Raw genomic sequence first — 10,230 nt, forward strand, 5'->3', positions numbered from 1 at the left:
CCCTCAGGTTTGGCAGTATATATTTACAACTAGTCTGGGTCGATTTTCAGATTGCACCATACACTTCACGGGGGGGGGGGGGATTGGGGGCACAGATTCCTTGTGGCAAAACATTACCATTCCTCCATCCTGTCCTCTGTAGTACTGTTGTCATTAATTGGGACTTGATCCACAAGCTGGAACCACTCTGTATGTTGTTGCTATTATTACTTTGAGTAAAGAGTTATCTATTAAGAATAAGAAACAGGTCTCGCGGGCCGTAGGAGGAAGATGGCGGTGGAGTCGCGCGTTACCCAGGAGGAAATTAAGGAGCCGGAGAAACCGATCGATCTGGAGAAAACGTGCCCGCTGCTGCTGCGTGTTTTCACCACCAATAACGGCCGCCACCACCGAATGGACGAGTTTTCCTGCGGAAATGTACCGTCCAGCGAGCTGCAGATCTACACCTGGATGGATGCAACTTTGAAAGAACTGACTAGTTTAGTAAAAGAAGTCTACCCAGAAGCTAGAAAGAAGGGCACACACTTCAATTGTGCAATTGTTTTTACAGATCCTAAAAGGCCTGGCTATCGAGTAAAGGAGATTGGCAGCACCATGTCTGGGAGGAAGGGGACTGATGACTCGATGACCCTGCAGTCGCAGAAGTTCCAAATAGGAGACTATCTGGACATAGCAATCACACCTCCAAATCGGGCACCACCACCTTCGGGGCGCATGAGACCATATTAAATTTTATTTACTATTTCTTGAATTATTTTTCATTCAGTTATGTAAAATAAATTCTTTTTCCTCCCCTCAAAAAAAAAAAAAAAAGAATAAGAAACACAAAGTTTAATTACCTTCATTTATTTCTTCTTTAATGCTCTTCATTGATGTCAACCTTAAAAGTAAAATAGCCAGCAACATTAGTTTATTTGGGAATTGCAATTTGGGGTGTGCAACTATGACAAACCATAGGCAAATGCAGAAAACAAAGGAGGAGAACTTGCTTTTACAGAGGAAAGGAGGAAGTTAGGGGCTGTGGGAATGAAAGCCCACTGAAGGAGGGAGAGAGTTCAGGGTTATGGGGACTTTTCATGGCTGAGCTGTTGCTGGGCAGGAGGACATTTTTCCTCCTCCTGGAGTGGTAAGCTGTTTCTTGTTGGGAAATACAAACATACTGCTTTTTTCCTGCTGAGGTCTGTAGATGGTACAAGTGCTGGTGCATAGTAACTCCCCCTTCAGGGCTTTCTGACTCCCTTTGAAATGAGTCTTCTTTTGTTCATTTTCATTTCTTTATGGAGATCCAAGTTTCTGGCCTATATAATTTTATCTGTAAGAACCTCAAACTTCAGTTTTCCTCTGATGTCCTTGTTTTTATTTCCCTCTACCCCCTCTTGTCTTTCAAAAATCCTTCCAAATGAAGTCAGATGTCAACCTTGTTGATGGGTGATATAAATAGTAAAGTAATTGAGGAAGGGGATAATTCTATAATTTTATATTTAATCTCCATTTTTTTGTTCTGTGGGGTATTCTTAATTTTTAGTGGGTCACGGTACCTGGGATATGACCTTCAGAAGAGTTTCTTAGCCTTCATCCCCCTGACCCCCCCCCCCCCCCCCTTATTTGAGACATGAAGGCTAGAGAGCTGGATTTAGCTAATTGTCCTTCTTCAGGTCAGATGAGGCTTTAGTAAAACAGTTTTCTCTTGAAGGCTGGCCTTCCTTGTACAGGAAAAAACAAGAGCAGAACAACATTGGGCAGATTTCAAAATGGTTATTTTCCCCCTCTCCTGCCAGAAGCCCCAGGGGAATTTTCTCCTGTCTTCATAGTAAGAACTTGGTGGGGGCTTCTAGCAGTAATAGTCATGAAAGTGTGAGACTCCCCTGTAAGACTGAGCACCCTGGAATTTTTAACTGAAGCTTCTCCAGGATGAGCCTCCAGCAACCATCAGTTACAGGTGAAACTATAGTACTAGCCCCAGCATTGGTTTCTGCTGCCAGTAAACTATGATTCTCCATATTGCCTATCTCTGGTTTGGGGGGCATATCTTTACCTATGAACCTAATTTTCTAATGAATCTAAGAAGCACTTTGTTTTTCAATTTCTTTGGCTTGTTTCTTGATGTGGGTAAGAGAGTGATGATTTCCAAGCTTTTTACATGTTGGACCAGAAACTAGAAGTACTCTCAGTGGTTCATTTCTAACCACCAGTGGTTACTCAGATGTGTCTGTTCTCTAATGGGTCATTCTTGGTACAGTTTAGCTATGGATTGTCAGTACTTAAAACTGAAGTGCCAAGTATTTTAATAAAGGGAAAGGCTATGAGGTGGAGGAAAGTAGAGTATACTGTGTGTGTTCTTTTTTTGATAATAGGAGATGGACAGTTTCTCTTTTGGGGACCCTAGGAATGGAGGAATAAACATAAGAGGAGCACTGAGCGGAGCTTAGGAGAGGTAGGCGAGCTTTGTCTTTTTTTGTTAAGTTTTAATTTGAGTTAATTTAAGGTTTAATTAAGTTTAAAGTTTAAGATGTTTAAATCTGAAACATTTTAAGTATATTAAAGTATTTGAAAGAAATACATAGATTTGTGTATATATATAAGGAACAAATATGGAAACAAATGTAGTAACTAGTTCTAAGTTGATGCCTTGTATGTGGAGTTTATTTCTAGAAAACAAGTACTCACCCAAAAAGAAAGCCATATGGGTCTATTATTGGGTATCATGCAGATTGAACTGATTTGGTACTCATGTCTGGATGCACACACTTTAACCAGCCACTATTTCTCTTCAGAGCACAGGAAAACACTATACTCACCAACCTGTGAAGTAGATATCCTAGTTATCATCATACAGCTGAGAATATTGATGCTCCTTGAGGTTACCTGGAGAGAGGAGGTGAAGGAACTTACCAGAGGCTTGTCTGGCATCATTGCATCTTCCTGCAGATGCTCTGACCTTTGCCCAATCTTTGTGCCCCTTGAGTTCTCTGTGGGTGATTACTGTCCAGAGCACCCACTTTATGAAAATGCTTCCAATCTTTTTGCTTTCATAGCACCCTGTTCTTTTCCAGTCTCCTTGACCAGCCTTTCATTTTCACAAGTTCTTCTTCCTAAACATCTTATGTTTGTCACTGAGAGATCAGCAGTAGCTCCTGGCCTTTTATTACAAAAGAACAATGTCCTTTGGGCCACCTGTTCTAGGCCAATATATAAAAGTTCATTTGTTCTGTGTCTAAAGGGACTCCACTTCTCTCCAAGAAGGGAAGAATGTTTAGATTTGTAGCTACAACCCTTTGTTTGGCTCACAGAACTCAACATACTTCTTCAACCAGCACGGGATTGACCGTCAGAGGAAGATGAAATAATTTTATTCTTCAAAAATAAATAAATAAAGGGGCACCTGGGTGGCTCGGTGGGTTAAGCCTTTGCCTTTAGCTCAGGTCATGATCTCAGGGTCCTGGGATCGAGACCCACATCGGGCTCTCTGTGCAGCAGGGAGCCTGCTTCCTCCTCTCTCTTTCTACCTGCCTCTCTGCCTACTTGTGATCTCTCTCTCTGTCAAATAAATAAATAAAGTCTTCAAAAATAAATAAACAAATAAATAAATAAATTTAATACTGGCTGAAGAATTGGTAGGAAATAAACCTGTATCAGAAACCCTAAAAGGGGATGTATTGTCAGGAACACAAGATCTTACCTCGGAAATGCGAGGTCTTTGTGATTAGATCCAGGTAGATTCTTGGCTAGAATGCTAAGTTATTTTGTGTCCTGTGAGTATCAAATCTGGGTATAAAGGGTTCATCTGCCTCTCATTTGTTACACTGATTTTGATTGCCCAGTGAAGGGTTTGTCTGATTTCTCCACTGTAAAGTTAATATTTTTTTTTCTACTACTGTTACTAATAAGCTATCTGGGGGAGAAAACTTTCAGACTATGCAAATATCTTATTCCTCATTAACATTTGTTCCTTTGATTTAGCATCTGTTGATGAATTTTGCCTGGGGCCAGTGTTTACTTGTTGCTGAGTGATGATTTTCTAACTCTAACACTCCCTCTGTGTTTACCAGTTGGCACTTGGCATTTTACTTTTAGCAGGAACCCTGCTTTCTTGCCTTTTTATTTTTTGTTGTGGACCCGTGGATTCCAAGATTTTTTTCAATGATTTATAACTTATTACTGTCCTTAATTACTTTGGTGCTCAAATGCTTTTTTGCTTTTTCCCTCCATGAATGTTGTTTACGGGTATAGTACTAACATTGACCAGAGGAGAGCACCTCTGACTGCATCTAGGGGCTGTGGGTGGGCAACTACTGAGGGCTATTCTTAGATGCCGGAAAGGCCTTTCAGGTTTAGTCACATGTTCATGGTTACTAATCTGCCTCTGTACTAATTCAGTGCTGGTGACTCTAATCTGTAGGATACACGCTTGTGTATTTAACATATCCTATCTGCATATAGTTTGCTTTTGCCTCCATTATATTTTCTCATCACATTTGATATTTTGAGAATAGTCAGAAAAAAATATCTCCTTTTTCTAACTACATTTTTGGTCAGGTTTACTTTAATTCATAGAGTATAACTTTAGGCCCACAGTTGGTTGGCTTCCACCCTGTCATTTTTTGTCTGATTCCACTTGAAGTAACATGGAGGCAGGAGCGTGTGACTCAGTCAATGCTCTGTGCTTTCTGGAAATACAATATTCTGATTATCCGTGATTGAATATAAATGAAAATATGTATGCCTACATGTTCAGCACCTGTTCTGTGCTATTCATGTCCATTAATAATCTCCATTCGGTTTCTCTAAATTTATACCATGAATTGATGAAGAATTATCTAGTAGAAAATATATTAATAGTCCAATGACTAATCTATACGTCAAATGAAAACTTTCTATGTGTTCTTACCAGTAATACTCTAATTTTATTCAACTTTTTAAAAGGCCATTCTGCTTATTGACTAAATTTGTATCTTTATATAGCATTGTCCAAAATTTTGGACATGTTTGTTCATAGCTCCTAAAATTGGAGTGATATCACTATCAGCTATTTGTATGAATTTTAGGGAAGAACTGTTGGTAGACATTGACTTTTAGCAATGTCAAGTTCATGGTTTTGAAATATGTATATATTTAAATTCCTTTAATATTGCCATTTAAGAATGTAATTTACTCAGACTGAGTCATACTACTGTACTTACTGTAGTTACATTCTTCCCAGAATGTCTTCTCAGAACCTAAAAGGGAAAAAGGAAATGGTTGATCCAGTACATACAGTGATATGATTTCTGAGACCAGCACATTGGTTCCCGTTTGGGTGGGTATTTAGTTCTGCTCCACCCTCTTGAAAAAAATTTTTTTCTTCTCAAATGTAGTTTATGAAAAATTAGATTACAGGGCTAGAAGTAAATAAATGTGTGTGATGCCACATTTTAGACATATTGCTATATTTAAGAATAAACTTCTGTAGATTATAGGCTGTTTTCATTTTCCGTTTCAAGGTACACTTTTGGCAGCTCCCTAATCACAGTAAAGATGTTTTCTAATCCTTCTTTTGACAGAGGACTGCTGCTGCTATTAAGTCAGCATTTAAATTCCATGAACTGTGAGAGACAGGAATCACAAGGATAAGGCCAGGTGTTCTGTTCCTGCCCAAAGAGTGAATGAGCTGTTTCGTGCCTGAAGGGAGAAAACTCTGGGTGGGGAGGAGCCTCAGGAACTAAGCACCAGGTTCAGTAGTGCCCGTTTTTACTAGAGAGCCCCGCTAGCACTTGCTTTTGTTTTGGCAACATGCTTCCCAGAGATCCACATGATAAAAGGTTGTAGTGATAAAGTTCATGATGGTCTTGGTGGGGGCGGGGTGGTGGTGGGATATGACTGCCTTGAATGTAGCCTGAATCTCTCTGATTTGAGCACAATTATTTTGAGACTTTTTTTTTTTTTTTTTTTTTTTAAGTAGATCTGACTTGCCAAGAGTGGAGTCCTTAATTTTCAAGTAATTGAAGTGGGGTTTTTTTTGTTGCTGTTGTTTTTCATCTCCAGCCAGGAGTTATTTATGGGTTTAAAATGGATGTGAAAGTAACTCAGACTATTTCAGTGTCTGAAATCACTAAAAGATAAAATGATATATTAATATAATCATATTCTTGATCATGTGAAGGTTACCTTTGTGAAGAACTCTGATTTGTTTCACGTTGCTTTAGGAAAACTTAATTATGGGAGAAATGAAGTCAGTGTCATTAAGGATGGAGGGTGGGTATCTTGATAACTTGGTGTGGTGTGGGTAAGTGCTGGGGATGTGTCTGCCCTCGCTCTCAGGTTTGTCCAGCAGGCTATTCTGTTAGAGGTTCCTAGAATAACAGGCTGCTTAGGGACTTACAAGTTATGCACCTATAACCTTCTGAGGAGAGTCTCTGTCCCAACCATGCCATGGTTATTTTAAGCAGCATTGTTCACAGTAGGCATCACGCTGAGGAGTTGGGTTTATTTGGGATACCATGGGGGCTAGGGGAATGACCTGGTACTTTTGATTTTCAAGGATCCCTGGCACCTCGGAGGAAGAGGGTTTGGAAGAGAACAAGCTGGGAGTCAAGAGAAATGATAAGAGCTTGAGGGGCAAGACCTAAGAGGTCCAAGTGGTGAGTTTGACTGTATTGTTGGGGACAGACTAGGGAGACTCATCCCCCACCCCTCATGGGACAGATGATGGGGTCCACAGAGACGTCACAAGTCATTCCCACATACATTCTCTCCTAGGCAGGGAAGGACTGGCACATATGTTGCCCAAGGAACCAGGATGAGTAAGGGACATGATTTCACAAAGAAATGAGTCTTTGTCATTGAGTGTGACATATGGGTAAAGTGTCAATCAACCCCATGGAACTGTCTGTGAGCTGGCAGCCAAGAGCTGGGATTAGAGACTATGGGATGAATTCACTTTTAGACATGTTGAATGTGAGGTACCTAATGAGATATCCAGGTGGACATTTTCAGGACAGGGATGAATTTCTTAGTCTTCAGATGGGGTAGGGAGATTAGACTGGCCATTTGAGAGTCATGTGTCTTTTTTAAAAAACATTTTTATTTATTTATTTGGGGCGCCTGGGTGGCTCAGTGGGTTAAAGCCTCTGCCTTCGGCTCAGGTCATGATCCCATGGTCCTGGGATCAAGCCCCTCATCGGGCTCTCTGCTCAGCGGGGAGCCTGCTTCCCTTCCCCTCTCTCTATCTGCCTCTCTGCCCACTTGTGATCTCTGTCTGTCAAATAAATAAATATAATTTTAAAAAAGATTTTTATTTATTTGACAGATAGCAAGAGGAGGAGCACAAGCAGGGGGAGTGGGAGAAGGAGAAGCAGGCTTCCCAATGAGCAGGGAGCCAGATACGGGGCTCAATCCCAGGATTCTGGGATCATGACCTGAAGGCAGATGCTTAACAACTGAGCCACCCAGTCACCCCGAGAGTCACATGTCCTATTTCTAAAACAGGGCACCGTAGTATTGTAAAGTTTTTTCCGGCGAGATAAACACAACACCAGGCAAAGTGGGTGCAAGGCAAGATTTATTAAAAACGCTCTCCAGCGAGTTTCAGTTGTGCCGGGAGGAGGTGGGCACCCTCGGGCGAGGTTCCGCCACTCTGGAAAGCAGAGTGGCGGAAGTCACACCCAAGGCAGGGAGGAGGGGGCTTTTAAGGGGTCTCGGAGGAAGCTCAGGGGTCTTTTGGAAGTTTCCCTTGTTTGGATATCCCGCCTGCTCATCGGGATCCCATTTTGGTCCACGGGAGCCCGGGGCGGGGGTCTCAGATTCCTGCTTGGGCCTTTGTTCTCCTGTCCGAGCTCAGGTCTTGTGGAGGGAACTTTCGCCATCTTTAGTAGCCCTTCCTGCCGGCCCAACAAGTATCATTTGTGTAAAGTTGATAGCTGAAGTTGATGAAGTTCTAGAACCTAGGTGAGGTTTGGTGGGCTGAGGTCCGGAGCCGATGACCAAGAAAGAATTCTTGAGACATCTTTGGTGCAAAATGGTGGTTTATTAAAGCACGGGGACAGGACCCGTGGGCAGGAAGAGCTGCTGCCCCGGGTTGTGAGGGATGGCAGGTTATGTACCCTGCTGTTGGGGGAAGGTGAGGGGAAGGGAGGTTTCAGTGGAGTTTTCATATGCTAAAGAGGGCCTACAAGGTGCCAGGATGTTCCAGGCCTGCCGGAGGCCTTGCCCTTGCTGCTGGATCAATGTTGTCTTTAGACCAGCCATTAACATTTAAGATAGTTGGGAGACTTTTTGGTGGGGTGTCACAATCCTGCTATCAATCGTCTTTGTTAGTGAGATTTAGGACATTTGTAAGCCAAGGGAGACTCCTGTCTAGCAGGATTGTGAGCTCTGCAAGTTAACTATTTGCTTATTGTTCATGGCAGTCAGGGCTGCCTGAGGGATGCTACACTTATGGAGGGGAAAGGGTGAAGAGGGGGTGCAAGGTGCCAGCTTTTGCTTTGTCCTCAGCCAGCCTCCTGCTCCCTCATCAAAGTCATAGTCTAGTTGGTGTTCTGTTTCTTTCTTTGTATCTACAATGGTCTTAATTTTAATTCTCCTTCAGCTGCAGCCTTTCAGTTTACCCAAGGAATTCCTACCAGGCTGTGGGAGGATCTACCCAACATATTTTGTTATTGTTTATTATGGTCTGGTGGTTGTTTGAAATGATTGTTTTTTTTCCAGTTCTTAGGTCTCAGACCCCTTCGGTTCCTGCAGATAAGTGAACAGGGACAGGCTCTTGTTCACCTTTATCAGAGTTTAGTAGCAGAGATGCATCACACTGCCTCAAACTGTAAGAGATGTACTTTGCATATCAGGTGGTTGTCTTGCTGCTTTTGGAGTTAAGCTCAGAACATTCTCCATGTGACTGTACTTGTTTCAAAGAATTGGTGTAGTCCCTGGAGATATAAGGCAGAGTACTGCCCTTGCTGCATTTTCCTATGGTATTAATATTTTCCAAAATGATACAAGAACTAATATGAGATAAAATAACCTTTATCTTTTATTACTTGACAGATAATCAGATTACTCCGGGGATTCGATAAAAATAAGTCATTTATTCTTATAGTTACTATAATGACCATGGTAATCTTGCATAAGAGAATTTAAAAATTGGATAAACAAGATTCAGCTTAGGGAATGAGAAGATACGGAAAGCATGATGTGAATCTGAAGACAAAGTTGGCATTCTTTGGATGAGCAGTGTTGTAGAGTAAGTTTGCTGGTGCCTGGGTCCCTCTGGCACCAACCCTGCCACGGACACACTGTCGGTATTTCCAACATGCCACAGGGCCTGATGCTTCAAGGTACCAGAGGGTGGCAGTAGATTGTGCTTCATTCCATTATTTTAATTTATTTAATATCTTTACAAAATCCACACAGTGACTTTTCCCCTTAATATCTGGTTTTATTCCAGGCCGTGTTCTCATAAAGATTTCAAGTGCCTACAAGAAACTCAATGAGAGTCTTGATGAAAATGTATATAAACTATTTTTATACTTATAAAATAAAATATATTTTATTTCTAAACTTTATGTTGGTTAATGTCTCTAATCTGGTATGGCTTTTTAATTCCTTTTGTTAACATTTTTTAAAAATCCCATAAAGAGATTATACATGAGCTGGAGAAGAACTTGATGTGAAATGGAACTTGATGTAAAATATATAAACGTGAGTACATTGTTTTCTCCACCTCCATGGTTGGACATGGGTATGGGGCATGGGGGCCTGGCATTTGGGGAGGCTGCACTTGCCTGATTTCTGAGCTGGAAGAGAACTTTCTTTCCCCATTTATCCAGCAGCAAAGAACGTGGACAGAGCTTAGTGTTGAGTATATACACAGATGCATGAAACTGACAAGGTCTCTTGAAGCTGGGTGCCCTGTTTGCTTTAACACCTGAGATCTTTATTAAAAAGCAGAGAGGAGTATATTGCAAGGAATCCTCCTGCTCCTCAGAAACACTGTTTTCAAAGGACACATATATGGGGACAACATCCACACCTGTATGAGTGCAGCTGCGCTGTTGCTTTCACAAACCAGCACTTCAGGATGTAAGACATGGGTGGGAGAACACCATCTAGGGCTCACTAGAGATCCCAGGTCCATTTATCAGAGACTGCTCCTGTCTGGTGTCCCTTGCCTGTCATCCAGTATTGAGGACTCCAGCAGTTTTCTCCTTCTGCCTGACCCTCCAGCCCTGTCACAGATCTCTTTCCATCTCCCTTATCTGC

General features: G+C 41.7%; 1 protein-coding gene across 1 annotated transcript; it reads left to right on the plus strand.

Moving 5' to 3' along the window:
• Nucleotides 1–255: 255 nt before the first annotated feature.
• Nucleotides 256–751, plus strand: LOC101678002 (histone deacetylase complex subunit SAP18). Its single transcript, XM_013061295.2, has one exon. It carries the CDS (start codon nt 271–273, stop codon nt 727–729), a length of 459 nt encoding a protein of 152 aa, XP_012916749.2. The 5' UTR covers nt 256–270; the 3' UTR covers nt 730–751.
• Nucleotides 752–10,230: the final 9,479 nt, after the last annotated feature.

This window comes from Mustela putorius, unplaced genomic scaffold (assembly GCF_011764305.1).
Source record: "Mustela putorius furo isolate JIRA1106 unplaced genomic scaffold, ASM1176430v1.1 tig00003983_pilon_pilon_pilon, whole genome shotgun sequence".
NCBI classification, from domain to species: domain Eukaryota; kingdom Metazoa; phylum Chordata; class Mammalia; order Carnivora; family Mustelidae; genus Mustela; species Mustela putorius.